The 23797-nt window shown below is 42.6% G+C and overlaps 2 protein-coding genes across 3 annotated transcripts; both read left to right on the top strand.

Annotated features, from left to right (window-relative positions):
• The first annotated feature begins 2915 nt into the window (after positions 1–2915).
• hoxd3a (homeobox D3a) lies at positions 2916–22340 on the top strand. The gene is made up of 4 exons (XM_060039817.1): positions 2916–3220; positions 17970–18029; positions 19660–20208; positions 20671–22340. Exons 3-4 carry the CDS (start codon positions 19764–19766, stop codon positions 21414–21416), a joined length of 1191 nt encoding a protein of 396 aa, XP_059895800.1. The 5' UTR covers positions 2916–3220; positions 17970–18029; positions 19660–19763; the 3' UTR covers positions 21417–22340.
• On the top strand, positions 3244–11789 carry hoxd4a (homeobox D4a). 2 transcript variants are annotated; one of them, XM_060039819.1, is made up of 3 exons: positions 3244–5967; positions 9238–9559; positions 9965–11789. In XM_060039819.1, exons 1-3 carry the CDS (start codon positions 5965–5967, stop codon positions 10261–10263), a joined length of 624 nt encoding a protein of 207 aa, XP_059895802.1. In that variant the 5' UTR covers positions 3244–5964; the 3' UTR covers positions 10264–11789. The 2 variants fall into 2 exon arrangements, with proteins under 2 accessions (XP_059895802.1, XP_059895801.1); XM_060039818.1 differs by lacking the exon at positions 3244–5967 and having other exon boundaries at positions 8106–9559.
• Positions 22341–23797: the final 1457 nt, after the last annotated feature.

Raw genomic sequence — 23797 nt, 5'->3', positions numbered from 1 at the left:
GACTCTATACGTGAGTGGAAGATTATATTATTGATTCTTTACAGGCAGGCTGGACTTGTTAAAGGTCCGTCCCTGCGTCTTCAGTGCGTCTCCTTTTGGTGTTTGTGTGGTGGCAGCGCTTCATGGACTGCTGGTGTATACATGTTGAGAAGAGACGAGGCATTTATGTAGCCTACCTTGTCCAGACCGCGTGACGCGGAGACCGCAGACCCACACTGTTCAAACGCAGACCTTCCAAAGGGACCAGAGAGGTTCTCAATTTGGACTTGATGATCCGGGATACAACAGCGGTGCCAGAAAAAATAAGATCAGAATCCGCACTCAGAATTGAATTATATTATTATATGGTTTTATTCTAGTCAATTTGCACATAGGTTGGTGCGTAAAATAGCCTACATAAAACCACACGACATGAGCACAAATATTAACCAATACCAGAAAAACAAAAATAAACAACATACATTCACAAAGTAGGCTAATTAAGAACTAACACACACACACACACACACACACACACACACACACACACACACACACACACACACACACACGCACACACGCACGCACGCACACACGCACGCACGCACGCACGCACGCACGCACGCACGCACGCACGCACGCACGCACACACACACACACACACACACACACACACACACACACACACACACACACACACACACACACACACACACTGAGTGCCTTGATATGAAATATGACAAGATTTTATTATTGATTGGCTGGTTTATTTTATTATTATTATTATTGACAAATTGCGTTATCTTGAGTCTTCATTTACATTTTGTTTGAATTTAGACGATTAGAACTATCATACATTGGGCCTGTAAGGAACCACAATTGAACTTCAAATTAAATGAAAAGAGCCCTATTTTACAAAAACTAAAAACATCAGGACCTTTGAACGATTGAACATTGGAACGAAGACGATCAAATAAATCGAGGAAGTTAAGGAATACATTCGAGGATTTTATCTTCTCTCTTAGTTGCGAGTCGTTTGGGGACTTTTGGAAATGTTGCAAATACTTTGCAAGGTTAAACTGAGTCTACAGTTTAAAATAGGATCACAGCCCATAGACATGTTGTTTTTAGCTCGACCCATAATCGAAGCCGAACAAACCATGTTGATATTAGATATCTGTGTTTAAAAGGCAATTTAATGCTTGCTGTACAACAAAGCGAAGCTAACATGCTAACATTCGTTCGGCTCCGTTTACATGAATGTGATATCTGTACCAAACCCCTACACACACACACACACACACACACACACACACACACACACACACACACACACACACACACACACACACACACACACACACACACACACACACACACACACACACACACACACACACACACTTTTTCTGTTTGTTTATTAATTAAAACAATTGTTTTACAAATGATATTAATGAAACAACTAGGCTACAATATATAACATGCTTGTAAGATTTTTGGGATTTTAAGTGGATTTTAAGTGGATGTATTTTGAAATAAAAATACAATTAGCCTCAGCAACAATTAAGCTCAAGCCTCAGTATCACCTCCGTACAGACGCTACTCTGCACCATCAAAGGGAGCGGTCAACATGGGCCGGGCGCGGTGGCTTTGGTCTGCACCTCATTTCCGCTGTCGACCGCTCGTGTGAACCGCCCGTCCTCCGCGTTTCGGACGCAAACAAATGGAGACTGGAAGACTCAGGCTGGTTCACGACATGTTTTACACATGACTGATTCTGTGTGCGAATACGCTTCAGTCGAGGCCGAACGGCCCGATGAATAGTAGGCCTAATAGGAACTTCATTTAGGATTATTTCAATAGCCTGACCTCTACACTCAAATGGAACTAGTATCAATCAATACTTAGCCTATATGCTATTAAAAATACATATATGAATAAAGGATTGCATATGATTGTTAGTGATAGTCTGCTAATAGTCTAGGACAGGCCTATGATAATTTAAATAGTCTATCTTAAAATATCAATGTTATCTGTACAGCTTTATTCTATGTTTGCAGATTTTGGGAAAAATATTTATTGAATATTTGAATGCAGTAACTTATAGCCAATAGGGCCTAATTCATACAAATAACATTAGCCTACTCTGGGCACTTCTTGTGATTCAAGATGATGCTAAAATGCACTGCTGTCGACAGACAAAATGAAGGCCTATGGGTTTCCTTCAATCCTTTAAATATGTCCACTGAGAACGGAAATAATACATTGAGTCGACGATATTTTTTGTCGAAACGAGAACGCAACAAACTCAAAGTAGCAGGACCAACGTTTACTGGAGAAGCACTTTTAACCGAGGGAATGTGAATTTCCATAACCAATCAGCATACATAATAATAATAATAATAATAATAATAATAATAATAATAATAATAATAATAATAATAATAATAATAAAAGGGAATAGTGTTTTCAGGTGGCCTGGAGGTTATGTGTTTCAGTTGTTAAGATCTACTGCTCGACGCAACTACGCAAACTGGTTTATAAAAACGTGTGGACTTAGAAAGGTATGGCGCAGATTTAACATTATTCATATCTTATCATATTTCCAAGTATTTGAGTAACATAACCAAGTATCCTAAAAAATGTTTGATTATGTTTTTACTATTTATACAAGGAAAAATAAGATCTTCCCAAGAAAAAAAAACTATTTTGAAATAACTTACAAGAATTCCTTTAAGGATTCCTAACAAAAGAAAAGATTTCCTTGCTTCTAGCTTTCAAGGGAACACAGAAGAGCATCTGCTATTATGTGCAAAGATGGAGAGGATTGCTGCCGTCCAAATGCCTTTTTGTAAGACGACAATTTACAACTTGGCAATAAACCTTTTTTATGTGCGTCTATCGACTGTCATTGGATGCCACTGGTCATGTGTGAGAGGCGAACGGTTTCATGGCCCTTTTCCTGATTTCCCATGCGATTTTCCCCACCGCATTCTTTCTCTATGGCGTCCAAACCAATAGTCGATGTCCTTGTCTGCAGTCCTTAAAAAAAAAGCCCCTGTCATTCGTTGGGTGGAAGTAGCGAGCAGCCCAAACCTTCGACACCGCGGTGGTCATCGGTTCGTTTCCCCGCCGGAGGAGGAAGATTTCGACCTGACCTCGGCTATGAGAGGTGCAGAGATTTCACACAGCTCCATCCGAGAGCCGAGGAGCACGAATATGGATTACCCATCGTCTCTGGGTAAGCATTTTGTGTCCTACTTTTCCATCCAGGCTGCGGTTCCGAGGAGAGTGTTCGTTAACCAGTGTGTTAACGAAAATTGACTCCTCTAACATCCTGGGATTGGCTTATGGCGAAATGTCTGTTTAGAATGTATTAATAAATCATTTAGTTTTTAGAGAACAATTCGTCCAAATGTCTAGAAATGAAGTCGACTAAATTATGCTACATTCATATACATTAATGTCATATGAATGAGATTTAACATAGCCTAATATAATCAGCTCTGTTCAGAAGTGCTCTTCTAGAATGCTGTAATGTAAGATGTGGTTTAAGGTTTATTAGGCCTACAGTTTATAATCCCAGTTTATTCAGGCAATGTGGTCACTGAGGTCTAGGAGGTGCAAAACCAATCCCATAATATGTCATTAACTTTCCCCTGGCTTTCCCGGTGACATCACTGAGATAATGGTCTTCCGGTGGGCTAAGTTATCTATCTATATAGGAAACGCCGCAACAATAGCCTATTCTGCACGCTATTTCCCAAATGAAGTTGCTGTAGTGTAGTCTAACCCCGGGTTGGACAGTTGTTTTCGGGCCAGGCCACTTGGATGGGGAACAGACCAGACAAAGCCGGTATTTCACTGCAGTCTGACAGGCAGCTAGAATTTACAACCCTACTGCAATGCGGCAAAATGGAGCTGGGGGAGAAGTGCAGACGCATAAAGGAGAGGGAAACTGAACAGTAACGCAGATACACAGTGGGCATCCCGGTTAACCTTATGTTTAGTTATTGATCAATTGAAAAAGAACATGTGGCCGATACATATTCTAACTCCCTTTTAGGCTGTAATATAATTCCACGGTCGTGTCCTTTGTCCAATAGGCTTTGTTTCCATGTGGGAGTCTAGTGATCACAGCTTACCTGTGTTCAGTCAGGCCTACCTTTAGTTATTGTCATCAAGTTAGAATATATATTTTACAACAATTAATCTCATAATATTTAGGCTACTGTATAGAAAAAACTGTCTTTCAGTTTTTTTCGTTTTGCCTCAAGACTAACGAACATTATATTATTAGTATTACTATTATCATCATTATTATTACTACTACTAGTATCATGAGTCACTTGGTGATCCATTGAGCTGCCTTTGATCGATTTTCTTTGAATTTTCTTTGATCAACAAGTTCGGCCTATTTCTTGGCCTTCCCACCAGAGCCTGTAAAGAGGGGGACTGAAGGGCAGGGCCGCCAGCGGGCCAGCAGGAGGCGCTGTTGCCCAACACTCAGTGCAGCTCCGTTCTCCTTTTAATGCTATTTAATGCGGTTATGTTGTGATGTGATTGACTGGCTCCAACAACTCATTGATGGTTAGGCCTATATAAGTGTTGATATGATTACATAAGCCCAAATGGATCTGATTCTATTTTTAAAGTGGATGGCGGCATACGATTACAATAGCTTTTTAACGTTGAAACGCGCCTAATTTGCATAGAAAATGTTTTTAAAAGAGTGCAAAAGTAGACTGATGGGATATAAGGCTGAGGTGCCGTCAACTGGTGCAAAATTAACAAAATATTGGGATATAAAAACAATGTATTGCTTTCCGTTGAGAGTTTGGCCAAATTTTGTATACAGCCTTACATGGCACTTATAATAATAATAACATCACACATTTAGTAATAAATTCACAAGATTAACTCACACTATGATTATATGACTTGAATGACAGGGTGATATGAAGTTATCTGAAAGAAAAATTACTTAACGAGGAAGCTGATGAGAGGATCAGCTTCCTGTAAAGGATCACCTGTAAATCATACACACAGACAAAGAAACACACACGCACACACACACACACACACACACACACACACACACACACACACACACACACACACACACACACACACACACACACACACACACACACACACAAACAAAAACACACAGACGCACAGACGCACACACACACACACACACACACACACACACACACACACACACACACACACACACACACACACACACACACACACACACACACACACACACACACACACACACACACACACACACAAAGACACACAAACAAAAACACACAGACGCACGCACATAAACACAATTTTCTCCCTCTTTATAGCCTACTTGTTTTTATATAGGACTATATTGTCAAACACATTATTAGCGAGTGAGAAAGAGGAGCATGAGTATTGGACATGAACATTAAGTTAATGATAGATTGATGCAAACAAATAACTTCAAGCTGGAATAAACCCCTAAAAACACCCCTGAACAATAAAGACGAAGAAAAAAATAGACCAAATAGGCTATACACAATTAATTTTATTATCAATTAAGCCTAATGAAATAAAAAAACGTGTACAATTTCCCGAAAAGACTGCAGCAGGCTATCGTACGAATTATTTCAGGAGGAATTCGGCCAAACTCAAAAGCCTTCTGTTGCAATTCTGCACGTTGCTCGCAGTGACATCAGTGTAGGCCTAATCGCTGTTTTCCAATAACTGCAACTTTGAGGATTATTTATGGCCCAGAGGCCCGCTGTGAATGGCTGTAGGTGAACACGTGACGCCATTAAACTTTGTTTTATGGCCTCGGACTTGACAAGCCAAAATATAATTCTGGATGTGTATTAGTAAGGCCGTCCAGATGGTCGAGAATGGAGCTTTGGACTAGTGTGGAGCTACCAAACGGATTTTAGCACAACATGGACGCGTTTGTCCACAAATATCCACACGCACGTAATGGTAAGTTCTGCTCCGGGACTTGTGTCACGGTGTCACGCGTTAGTGATGTCACCAGCATCGTGTTATATTAGTGCAGTGGGTCGGGGAAACGAGGACCCGTTTAGTGGACAGAAAGCGAGCCCTTAACGGGTCCTGATTAAATGTTTTTATTGGACACTCTTTATTTATATTTCGGTGATAAAGTCGTGCCCTTATCCCTGAAAGGTTTACAGCATCTGATCAGGCGAGCCGCTGTGCTGAAGCAGGCCTGTGGGCAGGCCTCTCATCGGATCATATTTCAGTGGAGGGGATCGAATCAATGATATTTCACACCACCAGTTCCTGGAGTTGTGTAGTCCTGTACAGTGTCATAAAACAACGTTGAATTGTTGATAATCCTAATTGAAGGCTGCCCGTTTAGAGAGGGGGTTTATGTTGTAGTTTGTATTGTAGGCTTAACAATATAGAATGATCCAAACTAAGCCAACCTTCAGGTATGTTTTCAACGGATGAAGAATATTTATTATTCGAAAATATGTATCGTATCTATTAGCCTAGTGAAGACACAAACGACTTAATTATTTAAAAGTATCCTTGTTGATTCATTGGTATCAAGACGGCCAATGAAATATATAAAATAAGGACACAAATAATAATAATAATTATAATAATATTGATAATAAAAATAATAACAATCCCGTAATATTAATTATAAAATGCCTAATCATATTATTTTAACAGAGCATTAGGCTTTATCTCTCGATTCACGTTATTTGCCCTCTGTTTTTTTTTTGTGATAACTATTAATAATGTTACCAATTTAAAAGCCTGCTTGAAGCCCTCTGCTGACCAATAGGAAGAGAATGCGGACTTTATCGCTCTTTTGACAGTCTGCGTCTCAACTTTGACCCGCGGGACGGGTGAGGGCAAGGTGAACCAGGAGTCAAGGCGTCTCACCAAAATAGTGATGCAATGCTCACAAGGAAACACTTGGGACACAAATAGGCTGTGGTCAAAAGCCGTAATCCTACATTTATATTTAAATAACGAAATATTAAAATGAGTTATGTTCAGGTGGAAATGGGCACGAGACCTGGCTCCAATCTGATTTAATCGTAGGCCTGTTTTCAGTGTCATGTTTTTTTGTTGTTGTAATTTTAACAAGCTTAAAATCTATTATGATAGGGTTTACTGGCCTTTTCAAGATGGCTTATTATGTCATAATCTGCAGACAGAGTCACCCCAAGTCCTCGATGTAATTTTGTTTTGCCTAAAGGAATCTCGTTCTCGACATCATAACCCAATTATATTTTTCCAACATCCACACAGGTCCATTCTGACTTTAATGTCTTAATAATACATACTATATTCCAAGCCTAGACTATCCTTCATCACCACACTTCAGAAGGTGTTGTATTTGACTTGTATGAGGGTATACACGCTGGTTCTGGACCCTATCCTGCAGTGAGCGCGGGGTTATGAGTCACAGAACACATTTTAGCCTGCAGGCTATTATTCTAGGTTTTTTTTTGCATTGAAAGAGTTCTGGTTCCTCGTGAGTTCATTAGGACTTGGGAAACTCTTCCAACTGTCAGTTGCACCAACAATAATTCAACTTTCAGATATTTCAGTTAACGATTTTGTGTTGACCTCTGTGCCTTTATCCTCATATTCTGAGAATTGTGCTTCCAGAGCACTTAGTTGGTCCAGTCCACATTTTAACTCTTCTGAGAAGACGTGTTGACTTGACCCATAAAAGGTGTTCTTATTTGTAAAAGGGTATTTGCCAAATCGTTTTTTACATAAACGTAGACTTGCTGCATGGTCCTACGTCATATGCTTCAGACCTACACTCACGATCAGGCTTACAGTACAGGCAACCCCAAGGCGGTGCCGTCATAATAAACTGTCAAAGTTCACACCACAAAGCACCTGATGCAGAATCATGAACCCAATCCGGGTCCACACTTGTCATTTGCTCCTGTGATGACGCAACGACTTCCTGCTGAAACATTTTGGGTGAACGTTATGCTATCTGACGTCATGACGTTTCCTTCTTTCTTTCTTTTGTCGAACCAATTATCAGTGGGTCTTCCGTCGTCCATATATACCCTGTAGAACCGAATTTGTGTGATGAAACCAGAGTCACAGATTCGATTCTAGGGGAGTATATTGTCGATGAAAACACTTCGATGTATTGACCACTTGCTGTCCAATTAGCATCTCTCGCTTGATGCAGCCCGGCCAATCACAGTGTCTGATTGTTCATCCCTCATCTGTTAACAGTTACATTATAAACCCAGTTGGATCAAAAGACTTACACATGTCGGCAGATATTATTGATTATTCGTTATTAGGCCTATACAATTGTGAATTATAGGCCTTCACCAAGTAGAGATAAAGGCATATCATTATATTTGGTAAAGGACAGAAATAAATGATGCATTTCAATAAACAGGGAACATAGGCCTAATGGTATTATTTATTCATTATTTCATTTGGTTTTCCCTTGGAAGACCTTCTCATCGGGTCGCTTCTGTCCTATCATTGATTGTCAGGGCGACGGCAGTCCAGAAGTGGTCTTAGACAGTGTGTGTGAAAGGAGACGAGCAGATGAAGGGATGAGATTCGTGTAACTTTTGGATGACCCCTTCCCCACAAAGACTCTGCTCATCAATTGTCCTCCGTCATTATTCGCCCCTTTTATGCCGCAGGGCTTTTGTAGCTTTTGTTGGTTTCTCGCTGTCCAACTCCAGCGTTTCAGTCGGACGCTGTTAAATAATATGAGACATATTCTTACAAGAATAAAACGAGCAAAAGTAATTTGATGGAGGGGTTGTTGATACTCATAAATGATGTTGTTTATACTGGGGTTGCTGCATGGGGTTATGAGTGTGTTTTGTTTTATGTCGTCTAATTATTGCTTAGGTATTGTTTTTACTTTCTAAATGCATTTAGGCTACTGAAACCAAAAACAGGATAAATTCTAGAATAGTTGAATTTCTCTCTGAACTAGTTATATAAAATTGCTTCTCTGTGTATGTTTACTCGTTGATGGGATTGCAACCCCTCTATTGGCCGACATGGTCACATGGTCTGCTAACTTTATTCAGTTGACACCAAGTAGGAGGGCTTTATGGAGGGTGGAAAAAAGACAACTCGAGAAAAATTAGTATTTTCTACCTTCAGAAATTAATGGCCATGAGTTCGTATATGGTGAACTCAAAATATGTGGACCCAAAATTTCCTCCTTGCGAGGAATATTCACAGAATAACTATATATCCGACCAGGGCTCGGACTTCTTCAGTCCAGCGCAGGACACAGACTTTCAGCAGCACCCAGGGCTCTACACACGGCCAAATTACGCGGATCAGCCCTTCAGCTGCACCACCGACGTGCAGGACGGCGCGGTGCCGCCTCGGGGTCATGTGCACGACGCGGCCGGCCGCCCCAGCCCGTTCACCGGCGGCCGGGATGAGCAGAGTTCCCCGGTCCAAATGACCGGACCCCGGACTTGTGGACAGGAGCAAAACACAAAGAGCCAAAACGGGATACAAGCCAAGCTGCCGGCTGTAGTTTATCCCTGGATGAAGAAAGTCCACGTAACTACTGGTAAGATTTCTTTTTGCCTCCATAAAATGATTTTTTTTTGTGGCCGGCTGAGGGTCCCCCGTTTTAAAGGGCTAGAGAATTCATCAGTGTAATATTTATGAGAGTCTTTGAAGGCCTCACCAATTACACAAGTCATAAATTTTTATTGCTCAGGAAATAGGGCACTAGGTCTGTGAGCTCTTAAAGCGCTCCTGGCGCGGTGTAATAGTGTTCAGGTGAACTACTTTGAGGGGGAATGGGAGATACTGTAGAGTTACATTCCTGCCCTGGACTCGTGTTGGTGGGGCGGGATGCCTGGAAGTTTGGAAGAGTTTGGTGTCAATATTCCAGCTATGTTGTTGTTGTTTTGTTGTGCGGTACTCTGAGGTGACATTTGGCTTCACTTTCCTCTTTGTTTCCCCACAGTGAACCCGGATTACACCGGATCCGAACCCAAACGCTCCAGAACAGCGTACACCAGACAGCAGGTTTTGGAACTCGAGAAGGAATTTCATTTTAACAGGTATCTGACTAGACGGAGGAGGATTGAGATTGCACACACTCTTTGTCTCTCGGAGCGGCAGATCAAAATTTGGTTTCAGAACAGAAGAATGAAATGGAAGAAAGACCACAAGCTGCCGAACACCAAGGGCCGCTCAGCGCCGGCGGCCAGCCATATGCAAAGTATTCCGAAGGAGAACCAGACTGATATCACAACTTTATAGAGAGAAGTTCAATTAACTGTACATTATACAAAGAGTGTGTTTGCCTTTTGCATGGACCTGATTTGTTTTACGCAATTTCTATTCAACGAACTAATGACCCAAGAGGAGATGATGCAGAATAGAGTCAGAAATCAACCCCTTTTCCCTCAAGGAGATACGAGCATCGGGCCTGTTTTAGAAGGTTTAATCCTTCAATGGGCACAGTATTACGCAACAAACTTTAGATTTTCTTGGAAATATATATAAAAAGCATTCATTTTATCACCGACTATATTGAAAGTAATCACTCGTGTCCACGTGCATTGGTTCTGGGCTGTGGATTTGCTCGATGCGTGGGGTTACATTTTCTTTCTTCAAATTATACATTTTAAATATATATTTTTCTGTAATGGAAATACTCCATACTTAACGAAATATACTTGAAACATTTTTCAGTGGCACCACAACTCAGAAACTTAGTTCAGTAAGTCCGATAGAGGCCTACACAGAAATCGTTTTTATGTATTACATCGTTTAATTTATTTTGTACAACAATGCATTGAGTAGTTGATAAATATCGCCCAAACATTCCGATGATATTCGTATCTGAACACTATCCTGAGTGCCCTTAATCGGTTATAAATCTCTCTTGACATCTTTGTAAACAGTGTGTATTTTAAAAGGTTCGTCCATACCGCCTTAAACTTGAAAAAAGGTATGTTGTTCTTGCATGGCACCAAAATAATGCTCCTTAGATTTCTCTAATTCGAATGATATTTTTCCAGAATATTTAGAAAAACGAATTCATTCCTTATTTCTTTAAGTATTTTTTTGTTATTTATTTTGTCAAACAATTGTATATTTTCGTGTAGCAAGTTTAAATTTATTCGATCAATGTTTTTTTATAATTGTAAATGCATTGGAACTCTTTATTAGCATGCCATTTACGCAACTCCTAGTCGACGTTCTTAGTTAACGTCGAATCCTAATCATTGATATCCATTCACACCAAACGAACCAGGGGCTTTGGCGTCACGTTCCGAGACGACATGTACTCTCCCACCACTCTCCTAGGAACAAAACGACGATTGTTATAATAAACTCTTCAGAATACGCGCTGTGGAGGGTTATAGCGATGAGAGGTGGAGAAGGTATTTAAGTGAAGTTCGACCATGGCAGCCGTGCAGGTTCAAGCAGGGGACACTTCTCCTGCAGCCTGAGACACATTTCAGCCGCGAGGACTGACCCCGGGTACCTGACCTCCATGCAGCCACAGCATTTCTCCCACACACGCGATGCGCGCTGATTGTAAGAAAAGAAAAAAACAAACTAAAACCAAGGATTTATAGATATTTTCCAGTGAATAGATTTCACGATTTTAAAGGTATTGAAATATTTATTTGATCAGCTGCAGACCTGCATCGTTCCAATGAATGCATTTGTCCCATGTCTCTTTGTTATTGTATTTTATTTTTGTACCTGCATTTTACATTGTATTGTGCATCCAGATGTGAAAGTTATATTGGAAAATAAATATTTCTACCAACTATTGAGTTAAGTGGTTACAAATCAGTTAATTAAGAAGCATTTGATTAAACAGGATATGGTTATAATTCCCAATCCCCATTCTCGTAAAATCAAAATAATAACTTCTGGAAAATACTTTTATGTACTGAGTATAATGTAAAGGCAGGCCAATATAAATGTTTTGCATATTGCAATTAGAATATCCCTCGCTGCAGATGTCTGCCAAAGAGCGGCAAAACCCGAAGGCTCATAGATTTAATGTCCAGACGTTCAATGAGGAGAGGAGATGTAATTATTGAAGATAGGCCTAGTTATTCATGTACAATGAGTGTAGCTGTAAAATATTGATAATTAGCCCTGTGAAGGACTTGTTTCCATGTCTATGAGATTAGCAGGCACGTTTTTGGAAAAAACGTTTATAAAACTTGATAGAAAGCGTTCTGGAAGAAGTTGGGATTTGTTTGAATGTTTTATTGGTTTCAGGGAGGATAATAGGCTCAGTATTCATACGATGGAGATATTTCACATAATTAAGAGAATACACTTACGGGAGAATGTACAACTACCGCAATACATGAGCCTAGGCCTACTCAGCAACACAAACAAGTACGCAAACTAACAATACACACTAAAGCCCAACTGTCATATCCTACACTGTAGGAATTTAACACACGATAGTACATTTAATTCCCAGTGTCACTCCATTGGCCTGTGTGGATAGGTCCATTCGTTTTAATGGTTCTCTGCAAACACCCAGTGTTGCCCGCACCACTTTTATTAAATTGCGAAACTTGTTGGTTAGAATAATAAATAACATCGTGTTACAGGCCTACAAGTAACGACGCTTAATTCTGCATGTAGGCACTGCCCTGATGAACAAGCCACTCCGGCTGAGTCCTTCAGGGCGGGAAGCCTTCGAGTATCCCTACCAGCTTGGCAGGGGGTCTTGTCTACCTGGCTTCTGGAAGATCCAGTCAGAAAGACCTGTAACTTCACCACAATACGTCTTCACTCAGACACCGTGAGGAGCACGGCGAGATGCAGCCTGACGTTTGAAACAAAAACATTTCCCTTTAAATGTTGGGCAGTGTGTCCGTCTCCATGACTACCAACAGGCCTGGGCTCGCCCGCGTGCAGGATATATGGGCCGCCGTGACACTCCTGTCTGCTCATCCATGCGTGTGGCTTTGTAGTTACACGTGCACGCGCCTTATGGCTCCTGAATGAGCCGCGTAAACAAAGGTGATGGGTACCAACCGCCCGTATGCTGGAGAGGCGACAGCACCCTGCACATTGGGGCGGAAAAAACAGAGAAAACAAAAAAAGAAAGGGGGGGGGGGGGGGGTTAGGGGTAGGGGGGGGGGGGGGGAGTAGCCTACAATGGGTATAAATCGTGAAACAATCATAAGCATTATGTTTAAATGTATATCCAATAACTAGTGCGTTTTGATAACGCCAGCCCATTGATGAATATCCGTATCCAAAGATATGATTACATAATTACGCATAGGGTCTTTCGCACCGTGGTAGGCTACTATCATCAAAGCGAAACAAACACTGTAGTGCACATTTAGTGGACCTGCACACAAACAGAACGCAATCAGGTCAGAGACGCCGGTGCGTGCAGCGGGAGCCACGTTGACCTACATGTCTGAGAGGAATAAACGCGAGCCAAAGGCACTGCCATTTCCAATGACATTGCACCGAATGTAGAATCCCCCGGTCGTCGCGTTGGCCATGGCTCACACACGGCCATATTTGATTCCCAGCTGTTGGTAGCGGCCGCGCCGAGCGAAGACAGCCCCCCCCCCTAAGATGTATTAAACTGTGCTGTCTGCATTGTGAGATATAATTCCGGAGACTATACCACTAGGCTCTCTGTGCTTGACCACGTGATTGTCTAAATAATTAATGCAGCACGTCCCCCTAGAAGCACCGCGGCGTCATTAATCCAGAGGACTCTATCAGACTTGAAAACTGAAGCGATCCCCAAGAAAATAATATCCGACCGGTCCGGTACTCGGAGCGACTGTATCCGTCACTTTAGCGCAACATCCGAGGGGCAATGGATGCTCGGTAGGTAATTTTTCCGCTTTTCTGTGACTGTGGAAGTGAATGGCGATATGTGTCAAATTGATGATCTATTGCGCCCTTTGATGTGTGCGCTCTAAACAGATTTATAGTGTGTTGCATTGTAGTCACATTTGTGTGTGTAAGGGTGTGTATATTTGATTTCTATTACGCTGGCCATGCCATGTGTATGCTTGCAGGTTAGCCATGGATCTTAAATGCTAGGTATAATCTCTTTTTTCTAATTACGAAAGAGTTGCTCGCTGACTATTTATGGAATCGCCATACTTGTTAAATACAATTGTGTAAGGCTCCTCCAGTCGGCAGTTTCATGATTGCATGGGGTATTTAAATGAGAGCCTTCCTTCTAGGACAACATTTCACCCGGTAGCACACTATAACAATTATTTATAGATCAATTATCAATTTTATATTGTTAAAATAAAACAAATCACGTCGTTTCGTGATTGGCTGATAAATGTCGTGCGTAATTCCTAGTATTTTTTATTTGGTTGAACATCAGAATTTTATTCTGGGGAGTTGGAGGAACTTTGGGCAGGTTGGCAGACCTTTCTGGTAGTAAATCATTGGCAGTAATTTTTTAAAAGGGTGCTTGGCTGCTGGGGGGCCGGGCGAAAACTGTAAATCGTTCACTTTTATTACCCCCTGAACATATGCTGCGACGCTAGCGGGCCGAGCCTCAGAGCCACAGCTCGGAGCCTCCCTGCTCGCAGCCTTTGCTAAGAGCCTCTGCTCAGAACCCCGACTCAGAGCCTCTGGTCAGAGCCCCAGCTGAGAGACCCGGGTCAGAGCCCCTGCTCGGAGCCTCTTTGCTCGTAGCCTCTCTGCTCGGAGCCCCGGCTCACTCACCGCGCCCCCAGCCCGGAGCTTTCACCGCCGCACCTCCATCCTTCCAGGCGCTCAGCAACACAATCTCACACTTTTTTTAAATAATTTTTCTGATTCTTCGTTGGGGAGAAAGACGATGCATTCATTTGATAGCGACTTGAAGGCTGTTCTCCAGCCTGCCGTCTGCAGCGACGTGTCAGACCGCTGGCTCGCCAAACAATAGAGGCTTATTCTGACGTTTATTTCCATACAATTTCGAGTCTGAGTTCGAGTCCATTGTTGAAAAATGGTAGCGATTCAAAGTATCATGATAAAGTATAAAATGCATCAATAACGATGAACTAAAGGGCCTGTTTATGGGACTATAGTCCATGGGGTGAAAGTACAATTGTTAAATATTGTTCATAGCATCAGATTCATGTCTAGGGTTATTCTGACTTTGCCTGGGCACAGAATTAAAATCCGCTTATTACACACACAAACTAAACACATAGATAAGAGCATTTTCAAAGTAAACAGCACAACAGTAGACATTTTATTGTTGCAATCCTGACATAAGTAAGGAAGAAATGCATCGAAAACCCTAGACTTAGCATGTTTTATATCATCAAAGAATGTCCCAATGCCGGTATAAGCGAAGCAGGAACCCAGAAACCTGTACATATATATGTAAGGTATAGGCCTGCATCTCAGATGGGAAACAAACGCCACCCTTTATGAAAATGGATTCGTGAGGTAAGAAGCAGGCTCACAGAATGCAATCTGATCACGTGAACAAATATGCTTGTATCTCAAGGCAGTGCCTTTTGTCATCATAAAGGTTCCGAAACGCCTAAATCCTAATGCCAGCCCGACATATGTACAACCTATATGTTTTGAATTCCTGCAACATTTCCACGCTTGATTGATTGCCAGGGATCTTTTGGGGGAATACGGAGACCGTGTTGGCTTTTTATTGGTAGTTGAATGCGAGCCATTCCATTCTATCGGGAATACTGTCTGCATTGGTATATGGAAATGTCTGAAAAACAGCAAGATCAGGGTTAGGACAGCATTGTCTACAGAGAAAGGGTGAAGGATTTATTCTAGAGACTGCGTGGAAAGCAATTGAGTCTGAGGGGGCCACTGCTATATGATGAATTGATATACAGGTAAGCAATTGCATGGCAAAATGCAACCTTTAACCATGGGTTAATATAATGCAAGGAAATAAACGTGATTTATTTCATTCAAGAAGGCGATGCTTATTAATATTGCTCTCGATGCCAATTAAATGGATATAGAGCCACGGCGGCTATGCATTTCAAAGCTGTAATGGATGTTTCAATATTTATTTTTAAATATTGCTGACAGAATGCTTGGATGTTTTCGAACAGTTTTCCTTTTTAAATGAAAGCCCACCGAACAGAAGAACTACGGGCAGAACTTTTCATTTGGTTCTGTTGGATCGTAAATCACCTTAATTTGTTGTCTTATCGTCAAGGTGCCGTAAGCTTGATTTATGTGGTTATAACTATGGCTTTGTTCACCTGCAACCTTATATTCTACATGTATTGATATTAGGCTGTGTATCTGGAGAGACACGCCACTGGATGATGATGTAGAATCAATGCAGATGCTTTCTATGTTTATTATTTCTGTGGACTTTAACCGTGGACCCTCATGTGTCGATGTATATTCTTTTAGGCCGTTTTAACCAAACGATTGGCCTGAATCAAACGCTTTTACGATCTATTAGGCCACTGACTGATGTGTGATGTATCATAAGGATTTCTTTGATAATTCAGCTTTTCTGAAGTCGACTATTTGCCGAATGTAGGCCTATTCATGAAAACAGTTTTGAACAATGTTTTGGTTCTATGTAGGCTCGATTGTACCAGATTACAAGTTATATTTGATTATCTTCTGCACTGAGGAATGCTGTGCTACTCATAAACAAGATACTTTTATATTTCCCACAAATACTCCTAAATTAGGATCAAACACGGCTTTGACAAATCGACTTATCTGCTATATTCTCAGAAATGTGGAGCAGCAGCCTCGCCAAGAAACAAACATAAATTGATCCTCGACAGTAAATACAAATCAAAACAACGTACGTCGTTGACTATAGGCTACTGCCTCATTTTGAGGACAGTAATATTAAATTTTTTTTTGCAAAACCCCTAAAATATTTATGATAATAATAATGCTGAATAACCTTTTGTTTGACTATGATGTGTACCCACGGTGCGTAGGCCGGCTAAGAGGCTGTGATGAAGTGCGTAACACGTCCTCATGGACCGCTCCACGCACAGGCCATTGTGCGCACCAAACTCACCGTAACAACGCGTAGGCGAAAACACTGCTGTGTGAAAAGACGACCATGTCTGCCACTAGACGCGACACTATGTATTCAAAAGCACTCAAAATAACACGTCCCTGTAGTCCGAGGGCCCGATATGGAGGCGTATGACCTACTCCTTAGAAAAAATCCAAATGGAAGGCACTCTTTAATTTAACGGCTTAATATGCAATTTAAGTGCATATTAATTCTATATGACCGTTCTTTTCTTTTCAAGGAGAGAATCTAGGAGATTCAGGAATCAATTAGGAGCTTTTAACAAGGCATTTCCTGAGATTTATCCCCTCCGTCGTCAGTCCCTGGCCGTCGACAGTCTCTTCTCTTTCGGTGTATCCAGAGTAAAAAGCCCGTCGCCCCGTCGTGGATGATTCGAGAGCGAACCGCTCGTTGTTCATTAAACTTTGTGGTAATGCTGAATGACCCAAAGGTCACCTAAAAAGCTTATGACTGCTAAATATTTGGTCTTGCTCTTTGTTCAAAAGTGCACATGCAACACATTTTTCTTGGAAGCCCCGGGTGTGTTTTCTTGGTACGCAGACCCATCTCACCAGCCATGGAAATCACTTCATTAGACTTGAAGATAAAATATGTTAGATGTTGTTTTAATTCACAAGTTTGTCAACACAATATTTAACCCGTTTTTTTCCTTGTAAATGTATTGCCGTGTTTATCATATAATTAAAGTCCTATACTGATAAAACATAAATATGTAATAATGATAACAAAATATAAATAGTAATAATAATAATTATATAATTATAATTAATCATATTCGTATTAATAAAAAACATAGGCATAATAATAGTGATATAAGGAGCTAAACATCTATTATCTTATTTGTGTCCATTAGTGAAAGTAAACACAAGTGTGTGTCTAAACTAATTCCATGTTTGATTAAAATCCAAAACGAGTGAATGTATGGTTTGCTTCTCTCCAGGTCCAGATGTGAGCAGTGATGAATGCGTGAGGAGTAGGAAGCACGTCTGCGCAAATTACGGTGAGTGATATTTATTTAATGAAAACAAAAACAAAATATGTAACAGCGAACCGATTTCCTGAATGAAAGGAAGCCGTGATTTAGAGTAATAGGCTATACCAGAGAGGCTGATGTCTTTGACCGATCGTAAATCACACACAAGTTGGAAAAGCTCTTGGGCAAGGTAATAACAATGCACTGGGCCGAACCTTTGGCTACGATTGGTTACTAAGGCAAACGAAAGCATACTAAAACTTCAAAGTGTAGTCATCAATAAGCCTCGTACCTCCTCACTAAAAACCACTATAAATAAAAAATAATAAAAATAATCCAAAAACGTACCTTCGCGTTCATTAACGACTGATAATATCACGAATGTAGCCTAATCTGCACGCCACAAATACCTGATACAAATCGGATAACGACATCGACATGCACGAATTCAATCAAAACGCAACAGAAAACTAGGTTGGTTTCGCCTCTCCAGCCACCAAGCAGCCCGGGATACGGATCGCTTCGGCCGGCTGGGAGCCAGGAGGCGAGCCGCGACAGCAGGAGCCCTTCAGACGGGGCCTCCGTTTATAAACCCATTGCTCACAGGCACAGCTCATTGAGGATAAAATTCTTCCCCCTGCCTTCCACCTACGCTCAGTTTTACACTTCTAAGAGTTCCGCGTCTCCAGGAGGAGTATCGTGGGGCTTTGGAGTTCTCTCCGGGGCGTTTACAACCATCACATTTGCGGTCATAAATTCTGCTGCAGTCCACACTGACAGGTGCAATTGTTATGCACGGCGACCACTTTGCCTTCAGGAGCCACAAGCATACAGTAGGAATGTAGACACCCAACGCTTAATTTAGTTATTATACAGATATACATCCTCCCAATGAAACACACAGCACCTGTTCTAATGTTAGACATTGACTGTTGACTTTTTTTAAATATATAAATTAGGCCTGTCTTACTTAAGTTTAACACTTTTTTAAACATACATCATCTTGATTGGACCGAGCAGAGAGGAGACAAGGTCGTTATATCTCCTTATAAATGCGGAATGAAATGAAAGATATCTGGATAGGCCTTCTCCCATCTTTCCCTGACGCACCCATCCCCCACCACAGCAAAGATCCGCCATCACGGCCTCTCCAACACATAGCTCCCATCCCGGTCAGACATCAGATGAGTCCGTGTGGCGTTATGCACGTTTTATACACCGTGTGAGAACAGCTTGGTGAGCTTTGGGATGAGAGGGGGGGGGGGGGGGGCGGCGCTGAGGTGGATGAGTTTCTGTTCAGTCTTGTGATTAGTGAAAGGGTTATTGTGTGCGCGTCTCAAAGCTGATTCAGCGGATTTCTGGAGGAGGCCTAAAGCCTCGACCGAGCCTTTGACAGAAGTTAAAGTTTAACTTTTGGCGCTCTCACAAATGGCCAACTGGAATGGGGGATGCCCATGGCTGAAGGGCTAGCTGTCCACATCTAAACAGTGACTCTTGCCCCGCAGGAATAAGATATTCCAAGAAATATTTTTGATTCAACATTTTACCCAGTGATATCTTAACGTCGTTGTGTATGTCTTGCGCGTGAAGGGGAATCCTTAGAAGGATACCTCATGTCACATGTATTAAAGCCTGATTTCTGTCTCCTTTTTTATAGGCCACACAAAAGAGCGACAGTGGGAAACACCCATCACGTGATCGCAGATCCCCCCCATGCCATTGGCCAGAGGCGTCGGCCTGCTTTCGCCTTGAACCCACACCATGCAGAAAGCAACGTACTACGATAACTCTGGACTTTTTGGAGGCTATTCCTACCCCAAACCAGACTCCTATAACTATGGCCCGGCGGCCCACCAGGCCTACACCACGTCCAGCCTCGAGAATGACTACCAGGCCTCGTTGTGTCCAATTCAGACCACGGCGGTTCGCCCCCCCACCCTTAAGGACACGGACCTAAACGGAGACTGCATGCGTCAGGCAAGCAGCAATCAGAGCAACAGTCAACCGCCTAGTATTGGGGAGCCGCCAGCCCCCCCGCTGTCCGCCACGTCCCCCGCCCCAAACTCCTCTTCGTCACAGAAGAAGAAGACCCCCACTAACGGTGCTACTAACACCTCCGCCCCGGTGATTACAAAGCAGATCTTCCCGTGGATGAAGGAGAGCCGACAGAACGCCAAGCAGAAAGGCAGCGGCTGTACGTCCGCAGGTACTGAGAACTGATACATGCTTCTTCTCCGAGGGCGAGACACAGAGCTTATTATTAACTTATATGGCCTGCACGTAGTGTACACAGATGAGATGGGTGGCCGTTTGTTTACCGTGAGTGTGTGTGTGTGTGTGTGTGTGTGTGTGTGTGTGTGTGTGTGTGTGTGTGTGTGTGTGGTTGTGTGTGTGTGTGTGTGCAGAGAGAGATATAGCTGGAGGGAGAGAGAGGGAGAGAGAGAGAGAGAGAGAGAGAGAGAGAGAGAGAGAGAGAGAGAGAGAGAGAGAGAGAGAGAGAGAGAGAGAGAGAGAGAGAGAGAGAGAGAGAGAGAGAGAGAGAGAGAGAGAGAGAGAGAGAGAGAGAGAGTCATATTGTGTGAATCTGCATCTACTTGACGAGTGGCGACCGATGTGGAAGTGAATTAATGTGATTGATGACTTCTCACTTCTCACGGTCTCTTTCCAGGTGAGGTGAGTGACGAGAAGAGCCCGCCCGGGCCCGCCTCTAAACGGGTCAGGACTGCTTACACCAGCGCCCAGCTGGTGGAACTGGAGAAGGAGTTCCACTTTAACAGGTACCTGTGCCGCCCGCGGCGCGTCGAGATGGCCAACCTCCTGAATCTCACCGAGCGCCAAATAAAGATCTGGTTTCAAAACAGACGGATGAAATACAAGAAGGACCAGAAGGCCAAGGGGATCATGCACTCTCCCCTCGGACACTCCCCCGACAGGAGTCCGCCGATGAACGGCCCCAGTCACCTCGGATACTCCGGGCAGATCCCGGGCGTCAACACCCTGAGCTATGACGCGCCGTCGCCCCCGTCCTTCGCCAAACCCCAACAAAACATGTACGGCCTGGCCGCGTACACGGCACCGCTAGGCGGCTGCCTGCCGCAGCAGAAGAGGTACCCGGGGTCCGAGTACGAACATCACAGCATGCAGAGCAATGGCTTTGCCAACGCTAATTTACAAGGCAGCCCCGTGTACGTCGGTGGGAACTTTGTTGATTCCATGCCAGCCTCGGGCCCCATGTTCAACCTCGGCCATCTCCCCCACCCCTCCTCCGCCAGCGTGGACTACAGCTGTGCCGCCCAAATCCCGGGCAACCACCACCATGGACCCTGCGACCCCCACCCCACGTACACAGACCTCACCTCACACCAAGCGTCTCAGGGAAGGCTTCAGGAAGCGCCTAAACTTACGCATTTGTAATATGTGGTTTCCGACGTGTGTGCCAAAAGTATGTCGCGATGTTTTATTACCTCACTTAGTCTAATAACACTCCGAGCGAGTCATGTGTATTATTACAGTATTATTGATATTGATATTAATGCTATCGTGTGATTATTTCCCTAAATTCAGCTCTGTCCATTACCTTTTTATTTCAGTTTGGAGGATTCGTATGCAACACGTTAACTCGTTTATCTTCCTTTGTTGTGCAATGAGCAAATTTGGAGACAAAAAAAAATTATGTTCCATTACTTGAAGGTGAGTCCGTATAACACGACATTAGATTGTCATCTTTAGTAGAAAAAATTACGGTTAGTAAAAAAAATGAAGAAAAATCCCAATCTGTTGTCATTATCCCGTTTTGATTCAAAGGTATCGTATTTATTTATTTTATTCCCATTGCGTCGCATTATCTCTTGTACTAGCATATCGCCTATTTATTGTTTAACGACTTTTGTATTGCACATTATTTATCCTTTATATGCGAATATTTAAATGTGATGTTTCTTTTGTATGATTGGAGGATTATTGCACTTGAAGCGTGCAGGTGAAACAGGGTTCGGCTTTTGCTCGCAGGATAAGCCTATTGTTGGGAAATGTAATTTCTAATTGTAAACGTGGGATTTAAAGGGATGTCTGCCGGTGTGTGAGCATCACTGGGCCCTTCGTGGTTCCAATTTTGTGTCAAACTTCGAGGCTAAAGCGAAACGTAGACTATCGAATACTAGGCATCCATTTACAAACCAGCATGTCATTTTGCGTAGCTCATTTCTACTTATTTTTTTCTTGGTTTTACCATTGTTATTTAATTCAGTTTGGATATCCATACATTTACGAAGGCCTAATGATATCGAAATGTTATATTTTATTGTGTTTAACATTTTGTAAATAAAGTGCTCAAATATATTGCACAGTGTGGTGCTGCGTCATTCCTAGGCCTCCCCCCTCGGTGTTTTAAGGCGTGTATCCTAAAGATGGGAGAGACTGAGCAGTGGCAGATGACGGTAACAAGGCGCTATTGACGTGCAGTTGCAGGGCACTAAAACAGGCGAAACCGCATGGATCGATAGCTGAGAGTAGCCTTTAGACTGTAGACTCGCTATCAGTGCGTCTGTGGTTCTGGAAGATGGAACAGGCTGCTCTCCAAGACGGTGGTTTCTGGAATAGGCCTATATTGATGTCTGTCAATATGTTTTTTATTTGTATACATATATACATGTTAAAAAATATGCCCAAATGCGTAATAACACGCATGGAAACCTTTGGGCCATGTTCAAATTACATCATTACACGATAGGAAAATAACTGTAGGCTATGTGATACACATGGAAGTGTAGGCTACATCATACATATCTTTTACAGTTTCTGTACATTTGGGAACGGTGGAGTCGAATAAAACGTTTAAAAACATCCAAGGGAACGACGCAGCGCTCGCTGCCCGAGTGACTGTGATGTTGCCCGGGGTTCCGGTGTGTTCCTCGGCTTGTTAAAAACAGAGGAGCAGCCCAGCAGAGAGGGAGCGAGGGGGTGAGGGGCACAGAGTGTGAGAAAGCAGAGAGAGAGGGAGGGAGAGAGAGAGAGAGAGAGAGAGAGAGAGAGAGAGAGAGAGAGAGAGAGAGAGAGAGAGAGAGAGAGAGAGAGAGAGAGAGAGAGAGAGAGAGAGAGAGAGAGAGAGAGAGAGAGAGAGAGAGAGAGAGAGAGAGAGAGAGAGAGAGAGAGAGAGAGAGAGAGAGAGAGAGAGAGGAGAGAGAGAGAGAGAGAGAGAGCAGTCCATCCTTTATTGCTCCTGGAGAGCCATTTCAAAGCTCATTAATCAAAAACTCGTCGCTTTCAGACTCCTCGCTGATTCTCCTCCTCTGAACAAAGCATTTGCATTCCAGATTCAACTAACAACTTCAAACTGTGCGGGACAATCTAAACAGGGTTTATGGAACCCAAGTGTAGTTAAAATGTCCCAAACTATCTTTGATTTAAAGGCATATCGGGGTCGATTTGCAGCATCGGGACGGAGGTCATGATAGTTGTGTGGTTTGCTGTGGACCAGGTCTAGGGGGGAGCAGGCCCTGTTTCATTATCCAGCCCCTCTCATTTCATCTGCATCATTTGTATTCTTAATCATAGAGTCGCTCCAAAACTAACCGAATTAGAGCTTGAGATTTGTGCGAAAGGGAAGCTAAACTGAAGATTTTCGCCCACACGCATGCGTTGCTATTTGGTTCAGGGGGGAAATAGTTCATTAATTATCCTTCTTCATCCGGGAGAAGAGCTCTGGTTGTAAAAGGAGAAGCATATGGAAACATGCTCCGTTACAGTACAATATTAGTGTGATACACAGATCTGTGCTATTTATGAATGGATGGGAC

This window comes from Gadus macrocephalus, chromosome 20 (assembly GCF_031168955.1).
Source record: "Gadus macrocephalus chromosome 20, ASM3116895v1".
NCBI lineage: Eukaryota > Metazoa > Chordata > Actinopteri > Gadiformes > Gadidae > Gadus > Gadus macrocephalus.
The sequence above is the reverse complement of the archived record's forward strand: the minus strand, read 5'-3'. Positions and strand labels throughout refer to the sequence as shown.